General features: G+C 31.9%; 1 protein-coding gene across 3 annotated transcripts in view; it reads right to left on the bottom strand.

The window, feature by feature from the left end:
• LOC140440190 (coronin-2B-like) overlaps nucleotides 1-23,656 on the bottom strand; it is a 76,608-nt gene that overhangs the window by 33,189 nt on the left and 19,763 nt on the right. Inside the window, exon 1 of one of the 3 annotated variants that reach the window (XM_072530519.1) lies at nucleotides 8,929-9,189. The exons of the other annotated variants lie outside the window; for them this stretch is intronic. Coding sequence (XP_072386620.1) covers nucleotides 8,929-8,937 — 9 coding nt within the window. The 5' untranslated portion in view covers nucleotides 8,938-9,189. Of the gene's footprint in view, nucleotides 1-8,928; nucleotides 9,190-23,656 lie in introns of those variants that run through there. 3 annotated transcript variants of the gene reach the window in all.

The raw sequence follows: 23,656 nt of genomic DNA, 5'->3' as shown, positions 1-23,656 counted from the left end.
ATGGAGAACTATAGACCAATAAGCCTTCTTCCATCATTCTCAAAAATATTCGAAAAAGCAATATATTTCAGACTACAAAACTTTTTCACTACAAACAACTTATTTAGTAGTTGATTTTATATCAAAAATTTTAGAAAAACTGGAGGCAAAGATGAAAACACTAGGTGCTTTTTTGGACCTATCTAAGGCTTTCGATAGCCTAGATCATGTTCTTTTATTACAAAAATTACATCTTTATGGAATACAGGGACCGGCATTAAACTGGATAAAATCATTTCTCACAGATAGGTCGCAAAAGGTATGCCTGGAGAAAAGGGGATGTAAGGTTTACTCTGATCCTATCAATTTAAAATTAGGCATACCACAGGGGAGTGTCCTGGGGCCTTTCCTCTTTTTGGTCTACATAAACGACCTTCCAAATGCGGTGGTTAGTAGTTCCTCAAACCTTGTAAATTTCGCTGATGACTCAAATGTGCTTTTCTGGGAAAAAACTTTAGAAACACTCCTCACAGTGGCAGAGCAAATTCTAAGCAAGGCTGAACAGTGGTTCAGTGGAAATCGGTTGTTGCTTAATACTGATAAGACAGTTTTTGTCTACTTTAGAACCAGCCAATCACGAGAGCAGTTTCCAGATACAATTAATTTCCTATCACAAAACACGGAACCTGCTAGATCAGTTAAATTTCTTGGTATTCATATTGACCAGAATCTGAATTGGGGGAACAAATACAAAATACGACAAAAAAAACTGAATAGAGCCTGCTACTCATTAAGGGTGTTAAAGAGCTATCTAGACCAGGGGATTTTACTATCAGTATATTATGCAAACTTTTATTCTATTATGCGATATGGGGTAATCTTCTGGGGTGCTGCAGTAGATAGCTCAACTGTCTTTATAGTCCAAAAAAAGGCAGTCCGTGTGATCTTAGGATTGAAGGCGGGAGAATCCTGTAGAGGCCGATTCAAATCACTCAATATACTCACTTTCTCAGCCATCTATATATTTGAATGTATTATGTTCCTTTTTAAAAATTTTTCTTTGTATTGTCACCTGCTTCCCAATCATGAATATAATACAAGAAGCCTTAATTTGAATTTGCCACTTCACAGATTGTCTATAACAGAGAGAAGTCCTTTGTATGCGTGTGTTAAATTTTATAATAGTCTACCATCTAACGTTCAACAGGAAACGCACTATAGAGCTTTTAAAAGAAAGGTTTTTCAACACCTAGTTGACATTGAGCCCTACACTGTGGCGGAGTACCTGGCCTATCCTTCTCCTTGATCAGCATATTTAATTTGTAATGTTAATATATTTTAAATGTGTAATGTCAATATATATATATATATATATATATATATATATATATATATATATATATATATATATTAATCTGTAATGAATAATGTGACGTTATTTGCTCAATTATGTTTAAAAATTTATTCAAATAAAAATTTACTCTACTCTACTCTGAAGAGAAAAACACACTTCTGGTTGGGATTTCTAGAGCACTTACCGCGATTTTTGATTTTGTTAAATGAAGTAATCTTACTACAAGTATTTCTATTAAGAAATATATAGTCGTACCATATATCAATCTCAAAGCTAAATAAAGATTTATTTTTAGGTAGTATTATAAATTTCCCGAGATTTGTTTTAAGTGTAGCGTCAGTGTTTGAATTTTCACGAGGCAGACCATCAACAACTGTTTTATGTTACCCTGTATGTTACCTATAAAAGCTTGAGTGTTGCTGGATCTTTGGGAAATTCAAAATCATATCTTAGTCCACCTGTTGATTTAATTTAATTTTATTACACTTAATTTTACTTAGATTTTATTTAATTTGATTCAATTTTATTTAATTTGATTTGATTTTATTTAATTTTGTATAATTTTAGTTATTTTTATGTAATTTTATTTAATTTCATTTAATCTTATTTATTTTTACAATATTATTTATATATTTATTTATAATTTTATTAAGTTTATATAATTTTAATTAATTTTATTAATTTCTACTTAATTTTATTTAATTTTATTCAATTTTATTTAATTGTATATTTAATTTTTTACATTTTTTTATAATTTTTTATATTTTACTTCATTAAATTTTTTATAATTTTATTTTTAATACTTTTATTTAATTTCATTTAGTTTATTTTAATTAATCGTATTTAATTTTATTTAATTATAGAATATTATTTATATAATTATTTATAATTCTATAAGTTTATATAATTTTAACTAATTTTATTACATTTAATCTAATTTTATTTATTTTGATTTAATTTTATTCAATTTGATTTGATTTTACTTAATTTTTATATATTTTTTTTATTTTTTATTTTTTTATAATTTTTTATATTTTATTTAATTTTTTATAATTTCTATAATTTTACTAATTTTTAATAATTTTATTTAATTTTAGTTAATTTTATTTAATTTCATTGAATTTTATTTAATTTTATATAATTTGATTTAATATTATTTAATTTGATTTAATTTTATTTACTTTTATTAAATTTTTCTAATTTTTTACATTTTTTATAATTATAATTTTTCGGACAAAAGTTCTCTGGCATCAACGCACCCGCTCTTCAAGTAAGGCAAACTTAAAACACGGATGACGCCTTTTTGCAGCGAATGATAAGGTCATGGCAGAAACTTAACAGCATTTTGTACAGTTCGAATAAAATTACTTTTCAGAGGGGATACAAAGTGTGAAAAGTCCTTATTTAGTGTGTTGAACGAAAATTAGACGAAAAATGAGAAAGGTAACAAAAATCGGGCGTTTTCTTAGCCAAATTAATACTTTCATAATAGTCTAAATTGGAAATCATTAGAATATCGAAGTATTTATTCAGCAATGGACACAATTAACTGTGACGGTAATATACTTTACACGAGTCTCACAAAAACGCATTTAATGCGTATGTTCAAAAGAGATGACATTACGTTAATAGTATAAAATAGTATAATATATTTATCGCCCACTGAACCTAAAAAATTAACACTGTCTACAATAAATTACCGAGAACCGAGTTTAGTTTCCATAAAAGTACAGAATCAATAATACGTCCATAAACAAAACTGACATCATCATATTTAACAAGGTTATACATATATATATATTATACAAATCGCCACAAACAACGACAATGTATTATAAAATTTTTGTATCAAATTTACTTATTAAGTGAGTGGGCTGAAAATCGAAAGTTTGCACAAAAATTTGCTAATAAATTAAACATAGAACATTACTGTTAAAAGTTCTCTCATTATCAGCAAATACAAGACGATATCATTATATTCATATTCAAGGTTCATGTACAGGGTTTCTCATTATATGTGGACCCCCACTTATTTTCCTTAATTTCGGGAATACAAAAAAAAGTTTCAAATAAAAGTTGTATTATTTTATCTGTACCGACCAACAGCGTAGCAACAGACCAAATATTGTATACAGGGAGTGCCCAATAAAATGCATCTTCAATATTTCAAATGGGACACCCTGCATTTTTTTTATAGTTTTGAGTAGGCCTGCATTTCCTGATTACAAATATATAACATAGTGTAGTATTAGTTTTGTTCTATAATGGCGTATGGTACTACTATACTATAGTAAGATAAGAAAAAAATATATTTAGAAAAAATATATTTAGAAAGTCAACAAAATTAATGACTTGCAATACTACATTTAAGATACAATACTACATTTAAGATTATAATAGATGCTCAAAGTGCCCTCCATTGTTATCAATGCACAAGTAATATCTTCGTCTCAAATTTTCTAATGCGTCAGATATTGTGTTATTATGACCATTTAAATTTTCAATTTCCGCGCGAACTTTTGACGTGATAGTGTTAATATTTGTATTTGAATCAAAATACACTTTTTCTTTTAAAAACCCCCATAAAAAGCTATCACATGGTGTTAAGTCGGGACTATTTGGTGGCCATGTAATGGTACCCTTATCGCCGATCCACACATTAAATTGATTATTTAAATGTTCTTGAACGGCTACGACATTATGTGGCGGCGCTCCATCTTGTTGCCATATCATACTATTTATTTGATTTTGTGTATAATTTTGACTTAATAACTCATCCACTTATGTAATGACTGTGTCCAAATATGATTCCCCAGTTAATTTATAATCATAAAACAATGGTTCAACTATTTTGTATTGAAATATTCCGCACCACACATTTATTGATTTTCTTCCTGACTTTTTTATTTGCTTAATTTTTCTTTTTCTATTATTTTTCTGTTCCCACGAATACCTATGTCTTCTATTAAAAATGCCTGAAGTTGAAAAATTTGATTCATCTGTCCATAAAATGTTGTAAAAATAATTAGGATCATTGTTCAAATTTGTAAGCATGTCTTGACAGAACTGTAAACGCTTTCTCTTAAGAACATCGGTAAGTTCTTGTACCGGTAATATTTTGTACGGCTTATAGTTGTCCTTTTTTAAAACTCTATGTATCGTCGCACGGCTTTTCTCTAATGCATTAGTAGCATTGTTTAGACTAGTTTCGGAATTTTCTAAAATAAAAATGTTATTACGGATTTAATCTATTATTTAAGTATTTCATTTTTACCTTCAAAGTAAAGCAAAGTATTAAGATCTTCATCATCATTTCCTACGACAGTACGTTTCTTCCGTTCAAACATTTTTTCATTTATGACATGACGATAATTATATAAAAATGTATTTGCAGAAGGAGTCTGTCGATCTGGATAAATCAGCCTATATTCTCTTCATACCGCTTGCTTGTTTTTATTATTTTTTACATAAATTGAGAATATATCTACTTTTTCATCTGCAGTATAACCCATTTCGGCATGAGGACTGACAGTTTATAATAAATTAATAATTGTTTCATTTTGAAATATCAGTTGCATAGCCATCTATGGTTACCCTTTTGTAGTACCATATTATGCCATTATAGAACAAAACTAATGCTACACAATGGTATATATCGGTAATCAGGAAATGCAGGGCTATTCAAAACTATAAAAAAATACAGGATGTCCCATTTGAAATATTGAAGATGCATTTTATTGGGCACTCCCTGTATACAAAATTTGGTCTCTTGCTACATGGTGGGTCGGTACAGATAAAATAATACAACTTTTATTTGAAACTTTTTTTTGTATTCTCGAAATTAAGGAAAATAAGTGAGAGTCAAAATATAATGAGAAACCCGGTACATATACATGTAACTGTCTAAAAATCTACATAAAAAATTTCGGAAATTTATTGATAAAGGCATCTTGTTTGACAGTTCTTTCTTTCAGTTTGCGGCTCCGGCTTTATTAGGGGATTCAATAAGAAACTCCATCTTTTGCATATCGTACACGTTTGAGCCTTAAGATTTGACAGTTGGACAAGTTGGCTTTCCTGGCATCGAAGGCAGATCGCTGAAAAGAATTAATGATTCCTTTAGCTCAGTTTTCTCTAAACTTCGAAGTCGATTGGTAACTGTTAAGGACTTTTTGGAGGTGAATGAATTGGCGATTGGACCACTCCACTCACTGGTTCTACAGAGGTTTCATTTCAGGATGTATGTAAAAAATGTATCCAATATTAGGCGACTCTCCTCTATATACAAGCCCCTTCCCATATGAGTTGGCTCACCTATGGAACAAATTATACTCTGCATGTTTTTATAAGTTCCCATATTTAATTAATATGACATTTTTATTAATATTTATCAAAAACATTACCCTTATGGTTTTTTATTTATTTTAAACAACGATAAAAAAAATTAAAAAAAAAAAAGAATATTTATGGGTATATTTATAAAATATACCCATATACAAAGATTAACCTCTTTTTGTGATACGTGGTATACAGCCAGCTGCAGGAATTATTTTCCTTGTGGATTTTGATAAAAAAATTCATTAAACCCTGGATATGAATTCACTTATGTCAACATACCTTGATTTTTTCATAATTACATTAAATCTAGAGGTAGCTATCGAAAACGACATCAAGACAATAATAATGTCAGTTCATGTCAAATGTATTCTGTAGTATTGTATAGCTTTTTGCCGTTTGTGGATTGTACAATGGGTCGAGGTAAAGTTATCGATGAGGAAATTTGTTCAATCATTATTAGATTTTTTAATTCTGGAAAATCCAATTAGGAAATTGCGAATATGTTGCGATTGTCACGCTATAGTGTAAGAAATTTAGTCAGAAGATACAAAACTACAGGTTCGGTTGTCACAAAACCTAGAAATGTACGAAAAAGTAAAATAACCGAAGAAGATCGAAGGGCATTAAGACGCATTATAGTGAAAAATCGACGAGCAAATTATGTGCAGTTAAGCGTTTTATGGAGTGATGTTATTGGAAGACACGTTTCTAGATCAACATGTTACCGAGAGGCCCACAAATTGGGATTTGGTACTTACAAAATAAGTTTTATAGTTTAGAAAAAATTAGTACTTACGAATTGTTTTTCGAAAAATTTTATTTTATTTTATACTAAGGAAAAGTACTTTTATTATCACAATAGGATTCAGTACAATGGAGTGATGAGTCCAGATTTGAAGTGTGTGTTGGAGACAGTAGGAGTCGCGTCATTCGCAGGAAAAATCTTGCAGCAAAGCAAAGCTTTCCATCCCGACTGTCTGAAGAGAAAAGTCAAATTTCCAGCATTTGTCATGATCTGGGGCAGCATGTCGTCTAAAGTTGTGGGAAAGTTACATATTATCGATAGGATTGCAAACACGGACAAATATTTGAATATTTTAGAAGAATGAGTGATTCGGGAATAAACTTAAAAGGTACGATATATACCCGTAGTATACAAATAATGACATACGCTGATAATATCGTCATAATTGGAAGAACCCAAAATGAAGCAGTAGAAGCTTTCACACGTATCAAAAATGCCGCAGAAAACATCGGACTTCTGATTAACATCCAGAAAACTAAATATATGTCGGCCATATCAAGAATTCAACAAAATAACTTAGAGGTGCAACACGAAACGATAGAAATGGTAGAAGAATTCTGCTACTTAGGATCACTGGTAGACTACAAAAATAACACATCCAACGAGATAAAAAAAAGAATATGCGTGGCTAACCGCTGTTATTTTGGCCTGGGCCCTCAACTGGGAGCGAGAAGTATGTCAATAGCAACAAAGTGCAAACTTTATAAAACAATAATACGCCCAGTGCTCACATACGGATCGGAAACATGGGCAATGACGACCCGAGACGACGAGTTACTGCGAGTCTTTGAAAGAAAAGTATTGAGGACAATACATGGCGGAGTAAACGAACAGGGTCTGTGGAGAAGGCGATATAACTTTGAACTCTATAGACTTTTTGGTGATGCAGATATTGTGAAGACCATCAAAATAAACCGCCTAAGGTGGGTGGGCCACGTTATGCGGATGGATGAGAGTGATCCCACTAAAATAACTATGCTAAACAGGCCGGTCGGAAGAAGAAGAAGGGGGCGACCTAAACTTAGATATCTGGACCATGTACAAGAAGATCTGAGGGAGATTGGAGTGAGGGGCTGGAGAAGACAGACACTCGATAGGGAAGGATGGAAGAATGTTTTGAAGCAGACCAAGGCTCACGAAGGGCTGTAGCGCCAACTGATGATGAGGACAATCTCTTTTACCGATTAGGGAACACCGTTCAACATCTTCTTCTCATTGCGCCGTCTCCTTTCGAAGGTTGGCGATCCAAATGGCAATTGTAGTTTTGGAAACTGCTGCGCGAAAGATCTCTGCAGATGAGCGGTCGAACCATCTCCTCAGGTCTTTCAGCCACGAGTTCTGGCGTCTTCCTACTGATCTTTTGCCCTGTACTTTTCCTTCCAGTATAACTTGAAGTAATTCATATCTTTCGCCTCTCAGCACATGACCCAAGTATTGCATTTTCCTCTCTTTGATTATTCTTAGTAATTCTTTTTGTTTACACATGCGACGAAGTACCTCAACATTAGTAACTCTTTGTACCCATGGAATCCTCAACATTCGTCTGTATATATACATCTCAAAGGCGGTTCAACATCAGCGGAAGATTTGTCTTCCAACAGGACGGCGCAGGTTGTCATACCTCAAAAAATAGTTTAAAATTAATTCTAGACCATGGCATACAACTTCTGGAATGGGTTTCTAACAGTCTCGACTTTCCCCGATAGAGACTTTGTGGCGTGAAATAAAAAAAGCTTTGAGAAAACATCCTGCCAGGTCCGTCAACGAATTGTAGGAAAAATTGCAAGAAATATGGGATTCGTTTACATTAGAATTTTGTCAGAACTTGGTAAAAACTATGCCTCGAAAAATGGTGGATGTAAATAAAAATAAAGAGGATTTAAGTTAGTGGAAAACTCACATTTTTTTTTAATTGTACATGTTCTATGCGTTTTTTTTTAAATTTATTATTATTTTAATAAATAGTTTTCATTACGTATTCATAAATATTTTCTATAATTAGGAAATTCAAAAATGTTGTTCGATGCATTAAAAACTTCTAAAATTTACACTACACTTTTATTTTTGTTTTCTAAAATTGAATTTTCTTTATCAATCTAACGTTGGACCAACTGATATGGAAAAGGGCTCGTATGTCTCAATTAACATGAGTGAAATAAGCTATATTTTTAGGTGGATTTCCTCAAGTTTCAGTATATTTAATAAATTTGGAAATTTTTTCAAAAGGAAAAATTTCCCTTTCTAATGCAAATAAGTGTGATAATTCGTAATCAGTAACTTACTAATTTTATATTAGAATAAGGAACTAAACAAATACTAATGTTTACTTTTGATACACAAACAGTAGTTTACCTCGAACTTGACAACTTACATCATCACATCGAATTATACAACAATACTCTGGGCGACGACGTTTAAATTTTTAATAGAAAACACAAAGAAAACTCTTTACCTTCGACATCTAAACTGTATTTTCACAACACTCCGAACGTAACGAGAAAACTAACGAGTGTAAAATAGTTGGAACAACTAACTCTGCAGAATCAAAACGGTGTGACGGGCAACAAAATAAGTGTATACGATATTACTCAATACAAAATTTGCATTTCAGATTTTTTATTATTCTACAGGTAGTACCGGTGTTGCATTTGTAATATCACTCGCGATAGTTTTTCCGTATTGATAATACAAATAATGTATTCTATTATCTTATCAGGTGAAGTAATATTTGGTATAGCGATGCATGGCTTGATAAAAGCGACGACTTGGTGAATGACAGTCCTACTTTTATGAGAAATTCAAATACTACATAGTTGTATGTATCTTAAATGACGGAAAAAGTGGGTTCTAATTTGCTTTAAGTATATCGTATAATGAATGATTCAGCTGTTAAATTAATTACCAGGGGAAGTTAGTATATTCGTTAATTAACTTTTATTTTCTTTGTTAACACAAGATATGATTGCTGTAATGTTATAGAAAGGTGGCCTAGTTATGTAACACATATGATAATCTTTTTATATTTTTTATAAGACATAAAATAGAAAATAAATAAAACGATCTAACTATCTGACAGACAATATATTATGTAGTGGTGTTCTTTTCTTTATTGCTTTGTAAAAGTAACGCTGTCTTGTGTTTGTGGTGGCTTTTGGGTTGGTTTGGATCATTATTTGAATAACGCTCAAGGTTTTTCCTGTAAATACCATTAAAAATGAATATTAAAAACCTAGTCCAGTCGTCAGAGAGTTAACCCCTAAAAATCATTCAAATTTTGCCGAGAATATTAATTTTGTGACCCCAACTACTTTTACCCCAGGCTTGCCCCTAAACCCCCCTCGTAGGGGGTAAAAACGCAAAAAATCGATGTAACAAGAATCTGTACGACGCAGAAAAAAATGTAGCTGAGATAATTTTAAACAAAAATGTTTATTAGCACGTTTTGTGTAGAATTACACACGATTAAGCACCGTTCTCGCAGAAACAACGCTTGAAGCGACCGTCGATTTTAAATGTCAGTTAAGCACGCGAAATCAATGTTCAATAAAATTTGTATCAGCTCGACGGTAAATATTCGATATCTTTTGATCTAAGCGTGCTCGACAAAAATCAGGATGAGTTTTAAAGGTAAAGATTGCAGCTTTCGTATGCAGTTTCCGTGTTTTACCGAGAATAAACTTAGTTTTTATAAAGGTGTTAAATAAATAAACGTGGTGCTACTTTTGCCATTTTTTACGATTCTCGTAAGATCAATAAAATTTATTACTTTCATTGACCATTTTCATCAAAATTTTCATTTTTGATGAAAAATCAGTTTGTAAAGCCTATGACATGAAATTTCAATTTTAAGTTTGTAACGAAATATTTTGCTTACCTCAGGGTAATATTATGGGGGTAGAAAATTGGAGACAGAAACTTAGAGCGAAGATAGGGCAAGCAAAACAATCGTTATATGTGCGAACGGCACTCAAGGGTTAGCTGGAGAGCTGGGGTCGTGGATAAGTTGAAATAAATGGGTCGGATTGGGGTAACTACACAATGAAATAAAGGGTCATGAATCACTTGGGACAAACAAAACAAAAGGAAACAGGAAACACCTCTAGTAATTTATAAAGAGCGCCACTTCGAGGTGCCTAATTATAACCATTACAACAGCTAGTTGTAACTAGGGAAATAATTATTGGAAATGAAAAATATATCTTTTTTACATGAAACTCAAAAAAGGTTAGTTAAAAAAGAAACAAATGTTAAGAATCAAAATTTAACATTTATTGTGTCTTACCACAAACAGTTACTACTAAAATATTAAATTACTAAATATTAAAACTTACATGTGTTGCCTGTTTACAAACTCCAGTTGTTGGAGATACTACAAAAACTTACGAATGTTACCGCACAGAGATTAGCCTTTTTTTTAACAAACAAAACAAATAAATATCGAAAAAAATAAAGCTAGCTGTCATATGTTAACATTAAATTTAAAAAAAAAAACAATTAAAATGACAGCTAAGTTAAACCATAAAATTTACAATGTATTAATTGTTATAAATCCTTATGAAAGCAATTATTACTTTTAGCAAAAAAAGTCTGTCTAATTTGGAAAAAATTAATATACTGAATGTTACCTTATTTTCACTTATTTCACTAAAAAAAGAAACTTGCTACATCTCTGGGATTGAAACTAACCGGACAAATTCTCCACAGGAACAAAGGAAACCATTTCCATACTTCAGGAACGACGATCTAAGACGTAAATGGGGTTGGATCAAGCAGGCAAACGACAACAAAGCTGGTGGGACATCCTATATAATCATTTTCCAAAATTTCTTCAGTTCCGGTGTACTGCACAAATCTTATGATGATTACTCTATTCTAAACTGCCATTATGCAAAGAGTATTATTACCTTCACCGGTTTTAAGACATAACACAAAAAAATTGAATCGACTCCCGATTCAAAATCGCCCAAACATCTTTCTAGCTTGAAATCTCTTGCTTGACTTCTCTTGCGTTAGATTTTACAAATTCAACCAAAATAAATTCCCCTCGCGTCTCACAGCTAGTTTTTGTGGTCTACGAACCTAAACAAACAATCTACCCTTCTTGACCTCGTTCTTAGCAACGAACCGACAAAAAAACATTGAAATATTCCCAGCTTTATTACGTTTTAGAAAAATTGAATACCTGACTTGCAATATTATATTAGGGGACTCGAATGTAAACAAATCGTTTTCAACGACAAAAAACAACTCAAATTCGTAGAAATAGCACGTATTTTATTGATTATTTTAAACGTCCTCGATTCCTAGATTTAACCGGAATCTTTTTTACCTGACAATGTAACGGAGACAAAACATATATTTTAAAACAACTGAATACAAAACTTAAAACAGAATCTATACTATTATATAGATATTAAATATAAAACGTTACAAGTTGTAGCGACAAATATGAGGCATTTGAAATATGGATAAAAAACGTTATGGATAAAAAATTACAATCGATCACACGTCACAGGAGATGCCTCCAAGAGGACGGTTTTGGGTGTAATTTATAGCAGAAGTTTGGTTCTTTTGAAAACCGTAATAGTGTAATTGTTAAAGTTTAAATCCAGCGTTTTTCAAACATGTTTTAAATACCTCGCATTTGTTGCCAAAACTCAAATTCTATGCTATAAGTTTTAAAGGTTAGGCTCTAGTAATCGAAACTTTATAGTGGCCAGTCCATAAAAGGGATATATCGTATTGACCTATCAATAAATAAATTTCTACGTAATTTATCTGTATGCAAAATTTCCTTTTTTTTTATATAATATATATGCGTATAGAGCAGGAGTTTTCCAATAAATTCCTTTTTTTCTTCGCTTTTTTCGTTATTGTGGACTCAAGGTAGAAGATTGTTTCGTTATTACAATCTTCAGTGTCCTATTACTTGATCATCAACTAACTTAGTGTATATAAGGCTTCGTTTCTCACTGGTATATTCATTCCTTCGCTTTTTTTTCTTTCATGTTTTTAGTGCATTTTTCAAGTATAGTACTGAAAATTATACTTTTTGTTGCATTGATCCTACGCAATAAGAAAAAAACAAGCCCTGAAAAGATGGGACTAAGCTAATTGAAGTACGATCGGTATATAGCAGACGGTTTCCAGGAGAAAAAAATTCCCTAAAGAAGATTCTAAAATCCTAAACAGCGACAACTTCAGTTCGGTTCATTTCCTTAAATAAAGATTTGGTCAAATCTGTCTTTTTCCCATAATGAAGGCAAGCACTATCATTTCCCGACATGAAAATTAAACCTTTTGAAAGTTATGTAAACAAATCTTTTTTTGACTTTGTACTAATAAGTATTAGATATTTAATCTTGAAATTAACATACGTTTAAAACATACAGATAGGTATAAATGATCAATATCCGTAAGGTAAAGATATAAAAAAATACACATTGAAGTATACAAATTTCCCATCGTGCACCTTTTTACAGATAAAATTTGAAAGATAATAAAACACTGATAAACTTTGAAATAGATATTTATATATACATATCGTTTTATCAGCAGTTGCGTTAATTTATACATTCTAATAAAACTTTTTTAACAACAAAATGATCAGAAGCGAAATAAAAAGGAAACCAGCAATACTTATTCGCTCCGTGCGTGACTGACGCGACACCTACTGCCTTTATCTGACTGTTTTGGACCTACCAATTTTCAGGTTAAATATATGACATTTGTTTGACATTGGTAAATACAGGCGAGATTGACAATTATTAATAATTAACTTTTTTATTATATTTTTTCAGTTTATGTACAAAATGAATGTAGTATTAAAAACTGGGTTTCTCAAAATTCATCATAATATATCTTTTTAATCCCAAACGGAAAAGAAAGGGAAAAATCTAGTACTGGCAAATCAAGTTTTTCACGTGAAAGAGCATATTTATAATTAAAAACAGTAATAGTAAAAGGTATGATATAAAAGCTAAAGTCGTCAGGCACTCTGTAGTTAGCTTTAAGCCTTATAAAATATCATTTAAGGTAAATTATTTAAATATTTTCTATTTCAATTGCATAAAAATGAGGTTATGTGATATTTAATTTTTCATATTAATAGCACGGATATATCTTTTTCTTTTCTCTAATTTATATGTAATCTTTGGGAACCTATAAAAACTACACTTACTATTTTTGCTATTATTAGCACAATTAAATACGCAACATGTATTTGCGCACATTTTTGATAAAATTTATGCGTAAAAAGATTCCATGATTCCAATTTTGTCATATTTTGCCGCTACGCACGCTGGCATCGTTTCAAGGTACCCCTACCATGGTCACGCACGGAGCGAATATAGACAAGTTATATTAGACAATAATTAATTACCGTTTACGTGACCTTGATATGAACAATAGAGCAAACGAACCGGGAGGAGGCATTGCGTTTTAAGTTTGCAACGACGTTATTTAAATTATCTTGGGCATAAGTCTTAAATTATTAGCTTTATTTAATTGGCGAAAAAAAATTACAAGTAAACCTAGCTGAAGCTCTTCAAAATAAACCCAGGAAAGAGACTATTGACAAAAACCACTGGAAATTTTATCAAATCCGTCCGAATTCCATTATGGGAAAAAGACAGATTTGACCAAATCTTTATTTAAGGAAATGAACCGAATTGAAGTTGTCGTTGTTTAGGATTTTAGAATCTTCTTTAGGAAATTTTTTTCTCCTGGAAACCGTCTGCTATATACCGATCGTACTTCAATTAGCTTAGTCCCATCTTTTCAGGGCTTGTTTTTTTCTTATTGCGTAGGGTCAATGCAACAAAAAGTATAATTTCCAGTACTATACTTGGAAAATGCACTAAAAACATGAAAGAAGTGATTTGTATGCACTGAAAAATATTGTAACGAAATAGCAAATCTTCAACGTATGTGTCACAATTCTCAGAAAGATGACATATTTACGAAAAGCTTCGAGATGAGGCACTCCATAATATAGGGTCGTCGGTGCGCGGCGTTAGCAATAATTATCTTGATTATCTAGAAGAACATACGGCGCAGTAACCGATAGAGATGGACTAATCGAGACGCTTCTAGAACAGTGCATTTGTAACTATAAGCAACGCTGTTATTTGTTTAATTTTTAAGATAATATCGTGTCGTAAATAAATAGTTTATGTAAAATAGAACCGCTCGTTTTATTTGAAATCGTTACAATATCAAAAGCGGAAAACTAACTTTCATCTAAAATTGTGGGTAATTCCCATTAAAATTAGTAATGTCGTTTTTTGTTTGTTTCGGGTATTCTATGAAGTCATTACGAACTTACGACCTGTAACTATAAAATTAATAAAAAAAGATGTCAATTCCTAAGCATTAGGAATATTTCAAGATTTCATTCAGCTTCCTACAATTACAAGGAAAATACAAATCATTATTTTGTATTAAATGAGATACGAATAGAGGTCTGCAAAAAGCCTTTTTACATCGATGTCCTTAAAACAGGTAACTCCAAATAAAATTGGATCAAATCTATACAACTAATGCAAAGCTACGTATGAAGCTTGTTGTAGGACCACTGGCTCCTATTATTAATAACTCAGTAAAGAAAGGTATATAATAACTCAGTAAAGAAAACTACCTGTGTAGTGCCAGTTTATGAGAAAGGAGATATTACTAGCATTAACAATTATCCTGCAACAACTATTTTATATGCCTTTTTTCCTGCAATATCTATTTTATGGGCCTTTAAGGAGCGCTGTGATTTATGACTTATTTGCATAGACCTGCAACTTAAGAAAACCCCACAAGAAAGAGTCTAACGGGGTCAAATCGCACGAACTCGGAGCCCAGTTCACATAAACTCCACGCGATATGACCATGCCCTTAAATCGCTCGCGAGGACTCCAATGTGACAGTATCGCCATGCTCTTGAAACAACATGTCGTTTGCGTTTGTGTCCATATCATACAATTCATGCCAAAAGAAGGAGGTAATTTGGGAAGTCAGATATTCTGACAGCTGTCTTTAGTAGAATCTGTAGAAATTAACAAATTAAAAAAAAAACACAGACATAATTCGGAATGACCAAGTTGAGACAAACATTTCTCCCCACCTCAACCAATTTCCTTAAAGACTATAAAGTGTAAACACATACCAAAAATAGATCACTTGAGAAAGGCACTCTGCCGAAACAGCTGTAGTGATAACATATTTTAATAAATTTTGTGGAAGTTTTGAAAACAAAGTTTTCAGTGTGAATATTTTATAATCATCTTAAACATAACTTTAACTAGCTAGCTTTAACAGAAAAACGTATTGTATAGGGGTATTTTAAATTACTTAATAAATTACCCGAGAATTTAAAAAAACTTCCAAAAGTTAATTGAAATTTAATAAGAAGAATATGACATATTAGTTCAATAACAGCTTTATAATATAGATATAATATTTATATGATATTATGTATGTAAATCTTGATACTGACGTTCAATTTTATTTTACTTGTTTATCTAATAAATATTACTATTACCAATACTGAAAAAAACCTCTTATGGCGCATATTTAACTGTAAGCTGAAAACTGATACAATACTAAGTATGTTTGAGCTTGAGCGATTCCTCAATAAAATAGATTTCGTTCCTTTCTATCATGGCGGATGCACTACTTAAAGAAAAAAACAAAAATGTAGGTTATATCCTTAACCAAGAGTCTCAAAATCCAACACAAAACGGGTTTGGTAATTAAATGATAAATTCAAGACTATAATTAATATTCCCACTGATTCCCAGTTGAATTAAATTTTTTAACAAGAGATGTATAAAGTTTTATCTACTTTTCATTTAGTAATACCCTCGTAAAGATTTCTGGTTACAACTCTTGCGTAAAATAGTACTTGAACTTGTTATATAGAAGGTCAACAGACTGTCATATAGATCCATGTTTATGTTTGTATATGGATTTAAATAACAACCAACAAATGCTTTGAAGTTAGCAAACTGCGTGCCACGCATCGATCACTACTATTTTAGTTTTATGAGAAAATGTGTATAAATAGTTAAACTGCTTGGTATTGCTTTGTCTCTCTGTGATCTAAAAAGACATTCGTCTGCATTCCAGTAATGAGGAGGAGAGATGGGCATATTTCGACGAAACTGCACAAATATTGTTTATTTTAAATTAAATGACACTTGATAACCTTTTATTGCATTATTATACATTCAATAAGACCAGTATTACGTGATAACAGAAACAAAAATCACTTGAGACTAACATTTGGACTCTTTGAACAAAAGAAAATCATTTGACTCAAAATCTAAGCTGCTTAATTCCTTCTGTCCTTGCAGAAAACCATAAATTTCCTCAACGGGGTCACTTTGACTTAGTCCGGCTGACATTTGAGAAAAGTCCAGCATGACATAATAAACGGAAAAAACGAGAGAAAGAATGAAAGGCAGGAACCTAAAGCCCGCCACTCACGTTCCAACGCTGCAGTACGATTTTGCCGAATGAGTACGACAGAGTTGGTTGGGACGTAAATTTTATCGTGTATATTGTGACAACGACAAAATCGTACGACTGCAAAAAAATCATTTATAAAGAACAAGAGTGTTTTTGGGACATAAAATCGACATCATAATATGATAAAACCGCTAAAAAAAAGCTGTGAATATTTTGGTTGCTAAATTTCAAGAAGTGAAAGCGGATACTAATGAAGAGTTGGTAAAAACGAAAATTAATAATTTTCGAATATGTTACAAAAGGAAATTAAAATTATCTGGATATAATCGCAATTCTTCTAATAAATGTACGTGACAGTATGTATGTCTTTTCAGCAACCAATCTTTGCACCACCACCTACGTTTCTTGTATTTTTTTCGTTTATACAAAGAGCAAGAGCCGCTAAAAGTATATCGTTATTTGACTCGTTTCTGATTTGAAAGTAAAACTCATACTGCAAAATCGGTACGTGCGTGTTCCCATCCGATTTTTAACATTATTGTACTGCAATTGCATTCGACAAAATCGTACTGCGCCGTTGGAACGTGAGTGGCGGGCTTAAGAGAAATCACAGGTTTAAATTATTAGAGACCTCAAAATAATAAAAGTAAGAAACTGGAAGGAAGTATGTAAAAATAAAGAATGCACAAAAGAGCAACCAAAGCCAAGTAACATGACAATCTGTGACAAAAAAAAATATTGATTGCAATAAACGAATAAGAAGAGCTTTAAAGAGAACGACAATCACTCCACCAGGACTGGAAACCTTGATAATGATGCATATAGGATGAGAATGAGAATGGGAAACATATAGGAGAAATATCAATGTATTGATTCAACGATTTCGAACAACTGTAATTGAAGCGGTGGCTAGATTAAGGGCATTTATTCCTATGGGCCCTTCTTCTGGAGAACACAGAATTGAACTCTTTATGTTGATCTCTGTCAGTCTACCAATTTTTTCTACGACATTATGGTTTTTTACGTTGGTACAACACTTTTTTAGTGAAGTGTTGGCACAGCTGAGAAAGATTTGTGCCTCTAAATCAACTCTCTTTTGGTGAATTTCTGACAATGTGATTGAGGTTATGTTATTATTAAAGTAATTACTATTTAAATGGGAATAAGCCACAATTAAAGGTTAAAGTACGTTTATTGACGTTCATAGTAAATTGACTAATGTTTGTATTTTGAGAACGATTTCCGAAGTGGAAATTGAAACGTCAATAAACGTACTTTAACCTTTAATTGTGGCTTATTCCCATGTAAATAGTAATTACTTTAAAATGCCACAAGAAAATAGCTTCAGAACAATATGTTATTATTGTTACTTGGTGAAAAATTCTAATAATAATTTAATTTTATCTGACTCATTTATGTATATTAACAATTCAGACATACATTATACATTTTAAAGTAGACGACTTTTAAATGTATAATTTTGAAGTAATGTAAAATGTATACTAAAATGTATAATGTATGTCTGAATTGTCATATAAATGAGTCTAGAGAATAAAATTAAATTATTAGTAGAATTTTTCACCAAGTAACAAAAAAACAAAATTTGTTTAATTTACTAATGTTTGTATTTTGAGAACGATTTCCGAAGTGGAAATTGAAACGTCAATTAACGTACTTTAACCTTTAATTGTGGCTTATTCCCATTTAAATAGTAATTAGGTTATGTTATATTTTAAACTGTAAGTTTAAGTGTGTTTAAAGCAACGGCTATTTTAGATAACGCAGTGTCAAAAGGTGCTAAAAAGAAAATTGTTCAGAAAGACCATTGGAAATAAAACGTTGCAAAATCTAAGAGACAGAGTGGAAGTGTATGTGTCAAAATTTACGGGAAAAACTGTACAGAGTAAGGTATTTTCTGTAGTGCATAAGTGTTTTGTAGAAAAATGTTCTGTAAAAATAACTTCGCAAGATCAAAAGCGTTTATTTGACTCTTTTTATGATAATGGTTCAAAAAAAGAACAAGACACTCTTCTAGCAGGTTGTACGGCATTAGGGAAGCCTCTAGAAAGGTATAGAAAGATAGAAAATCCCAACATTAGCAGACAGTATCTCTGGAAATACAAGCTTAAAAAAGGTAAAAGAAATAATAAATTAGACTTACTCACAATCAATTTAATTTAACTAATCAGACGACCGGTTTCGCTTTCTACAATATGCAAAGCATCTTCAGGTCACGATACAAAGTTAAATAAATGCTGAAAATAATAAACCTATATTAGGGTGTTGTCTAATAAAGATAAAACAAAGATAGGTGATATAAATTATATAAATTACAGTAATTATGCCAATATTACATGTCTGTGATTTTTCAAAATGAATAAAATGTTTAAGCAGACAAGGTAAGACCCACAAATTGGTAAATTAGTCTATTAAACTGTAATGAATTAATAAATAAACAAATAAATAAAACATTACTTACATGCCGGTACTCTATTAATTGATGGTTGAAAGAACATGGTTCAAACTATCTTGTATTGTTGATTGGAGAACTCAAGTCAACTATTGTAATTGATTGTAATTGTATTGTAATTAATTTGTACATCTATTCTTATTCATTGTCTCACAACTGTCACCTTCCAAAACAAAAATAAAAATCTCAATAAATAACACACATTTCATAAATATATCTACAGACTACTAAATAACTTTAAAGAACTTAATGGTATAGAACATTACTTTCATCAAACAAACAATTACATTTACCTATCTCTACTTCATTGGATAAAATCTGTCTCCTCAAGAACTTCCCCGTTTACTGTTAAACAATTACAATAGTTGACTTGAGTTCTCCAATCAACAATACAAGATAGTTTGAACCATGTTCTTTCAACCATCAATTAATAGAGTACCGGCATGTAAGTAATGTTTTATTTATTTGTTTATTTATTAATTCATTACAGTTTAATAGACTAATTTACCAATTTGTGGGTCTTACCTTGTCTGCTTAAACATTTTATTCATTTTGAAAAACCACAGACATGTAATATTGGCATAATTACTGTAATTTATATAATTTATATCACCTATCTTTGTTTTATCTTTATTAGACAACACCCTAATATGGGTTTATTATTTTCAGCATTTATTTAACTTTGTATCGTGACCTGAAGATGCTTTGAATATTGTAGAAAGCGAAACCGGTCGTCTGATTAGTTAAATTAAATTGATTGTGAGTAAGTCTAATTTATTATTTCTTTTACCTTTTGAAATGGACTCACACAAGCAACACATTCATGACAAGCTTAAAACTTCTGGTTGTGATGTGTCCGTGTGCCATTACTTTTTTGTTGACTTATATCAAGTAGGAGTGAAGCGTGTAATAATATTACAGAAAAAAATTGTTGAGAAAACTCCACTTGATGAAAAACGTGGAAAACACGGAAACCAAAGAAAAATTTCAGATGATGTTTATTCTATGGCTTTAGAACATTTAAAATCTATTCCACATACACCGAGTCATGTCCAGACACCTGGAAAAACAAACAGATTGTACTTTGACAACCCAAACCTAACGATTAAGAACATTTTTGAGCAGTTTCAAAAGTTGTTTAAAGACACTACTGGGAATAATCTTACCATGAAATACAAGACCTATTTCAAGTTTTTCAGAGAAACTAATTTTACGTTCAAAAAACCGAAGACTGTCACATGTGATTATTGTCGTGAGTGTGAAATCAAACTAGAAAAGAACCGGAATGATGAAAGGCAACAGATAATAGTGGCATTCTTGTCCTGGAATTTGATTACGCACAAAATCTACCGTTGCCAAAGCTCAGCATAGCAAAACAGTTCTATCAAAGACTCAAAAATCAGTGGACGTATGTACGTTTTCAATATACACGTGCATAATGATGGATCATCATATGTATATTCCTTCATAGAATCTCAATGTAAAAAGGGAGCAAATAGTGTTGCTTCATTCATCTTTGACTGTATACACAATAAATTAGCAGATTATCCTAATACCAAGCACATTGTTCTTCTATCAGAGGCAGCTGGAGGCCAAAATAAAAATCAGACTTTGTTACAGTTTTATTCTTGAATATCAAAACTATACAGAGTCGAAGTGACACATATTTATCCTGTTCGTGGACACTCCTTTAGTCAGTGCGACAGAAATTTTGGGGTTATAAGACCGGCCTTAAAAAGAGTTCGAGATGTCGAGGAACCCAAAGTCTACCTAGAAAAAATCGTACAGTGCAGCCAAACTCCTACTCCTTTCTGCCTCAAACATGACTATAATATATGACTGGGATGCAGCACTTCTTCCTTATATTTTGAAGAAGCCTGTGAATAAAGATGGTGAGTTTAAAATACAACAGTATCGCGTGCTGGAAGTATAAATCTTGTGGGACACTGGCTGCTTCTAAAACCTTCTTTGAAATGTATACCCCTTTTAAATATGCAAAAACGTTGTCACTTGACCTTACTCTTACACCTTTGCTCGGATTTCTATTAATCAGTCTAAAATAGAAGACTTGAGAGACTTTTAGTTTCAGTACTTAAGAAAAGAAAGTAGAAATTTCTACAAACTTTTATTTCAAGAAAGCACACCGGCTGAAAAGGACAATGAGAGTAGTGCTGATGACCCCGATGGTGAGGAAATTTAGCATAAAATTATATTGAATATAATGTAATGTAAACAACATAAAAGTTTTCTTGTTGTACAAAGACCTTGATTATTATTTTAAACCTTTGTATACTATAATAAGAGACCAAATAATCTACGAATTGGCACTTGGAACATCGCATCGTGGAACAAACGGGAACAGGAAGTTGTGCAGAAATTGGAGCTCCATAAAATTGATATATGTGCCCTGAACGAAACAAAAAAGAAAGGGAAAGGAAGTGCCAATAGAAACAAATTTATATTCCTGTGGAGCGGAGTAGATAAAAGCAAACGAGCTCAGGCAGGAGTAGGCCTCTTAATGCACAATAAATATAGTAACAATATTCAAGAAATAAGATACATCAACGAACACATGATGCTGGTTTGCCTTAAACTTCACCAGACGATACTTAATATTATCCCCGTATATGCACCGGATAACAGCAAAAAACAAGGAAGACAAAGATGCTTTTTATGGACAGCTCCAAGAGCTACTGGACACCACTATAGCCGGTAGTAAAACAATAATTCTCGGCGACCTAAACGCCAGAGTAGGCAACATACCTGTGGCTGGAGTTACACAAAGATTTAACGAAGAAACGCTCAACGACAACGGAGAAAGACTTCTAGAACTTTGTTTAATGAATAACCTCCGAATTAACAACACATACTTTGACCACCCAATACAACATAAGATCACCTGGTCAGATACAAGAGGACGTAACTCTATGATTGACTACATTATAACAAACAGACAAATACACTCCAAGAATATAATAGATGTGCGCACTCTATCTTCCGCCAATGTAGGATCCGACCATGGCCTGGTACTAGGAAAAACAAATATAGCAATCACCACACAAGGCAAGCGAAATATAAAAGTAGAAGAAAAGTTAAACATAGAAAGCTTAGAAGAAGAAGGGACACCAAACTTGTATAGAAACAGACTAACAGAAAAGCTAAACAGCCATAACCTAGAGACTAAAAAGAATATAGAAGAAACCTGGAAAATTATTAAAAAATGTATCCTACAAGCAGCGGAAGAAGCTTTAGGTAAAAGAAAAGTTAACAGAAATAAACGGGAATACAAAACTCCATGGTACGACGAAAGGGTGAAAGCACTAGCAAATGAAAAGAAACAAGTTTTCCTAACATACAAAGGAGAGAAGACACCGAAGGCATGAGAAGACTACGTGAGAATCAGGAATAAAGTAAAGCAAGAAATAGATAACATCAAAAAAGAACACTGGGAGAAATTTACCAAAGATATGGAATACGACCTCTATGGATCCCAGAAAAAGGTGTGGAATATGATAAGAAGACAAAAAACAGAAATTAATGAATTTGCACGCATAGATAACATTACGGAGGAACAATGGACTGAGCATTTTACGAAATTATATGGAGAAGGAGAAGAAGAGAACTGAGAAAGGATCATTAACGAAACTTACGATAGTGTACTAATATCAGAAGAAGAGCTACAAGAACGAATAAAAAAATTAAAAAACAGAAAAGCACCTGGTCCTGATAAGATAAACAATGAACTGCTAAAATATAGAGGAACAACACTACGCAAATGGCTCCTAAAATTATTCGTCGAGATAATAAATACCGGAGTAGTACCAGCGGAATGGAAGGAAAGTCTCCTGCTACCGATACTTAAAAAGGGAGACTCGAGAAATCCTTAAAATTATAGAGGCATTAGTCTGATGAATAGTACATTAAAATTGTTAACGGCAGTCATAAAAGATAAAATCGAGGAAAAAGCGAACATGGCAGATGAACAACAAGGCTTCCGGAAGAACCGCAGTACAATAGACGCAATTTTTATTATCAGACAAATAATACAGAAGTCTATTGAATATGGAAAACCAGCATACATGCTTTGTAGATTTAAAAAGTGCTTTTGACAGGGTGAAGCGAAATGACATCTTAAATTTATTACAAGCTGAACAAATAGACCATCAGATAATAAGGACAATTAATGAAATTAACAAGAACAACAAGACCAGAGTTATAATGCCAATAGAGGAAACAGAATGCATAGAACTAA

The sequence above is a fragment of the Diabrotica undecimpunctata genome, chromosome 4, assembly GCF_040954645.1.
Source record: "Diabrotica undecimpunctata isolate CICGRU chromosome 4, icDiaUnde3, whole genome shotgun sequence".
Taxonomy (NCBI): domain Eukaryota; kingdom Metazoa; phylum Arthropoda; class Insecta; order Coleoptera; family Chrysomelidae; genus Diabrotica; species Diabrotica undecimpunctata.
The sequence above is the reverse complement of the archived record's forward strand: the minus strand, read 5'-3'. Positions and strand labels throughout refer to the sequence as shown.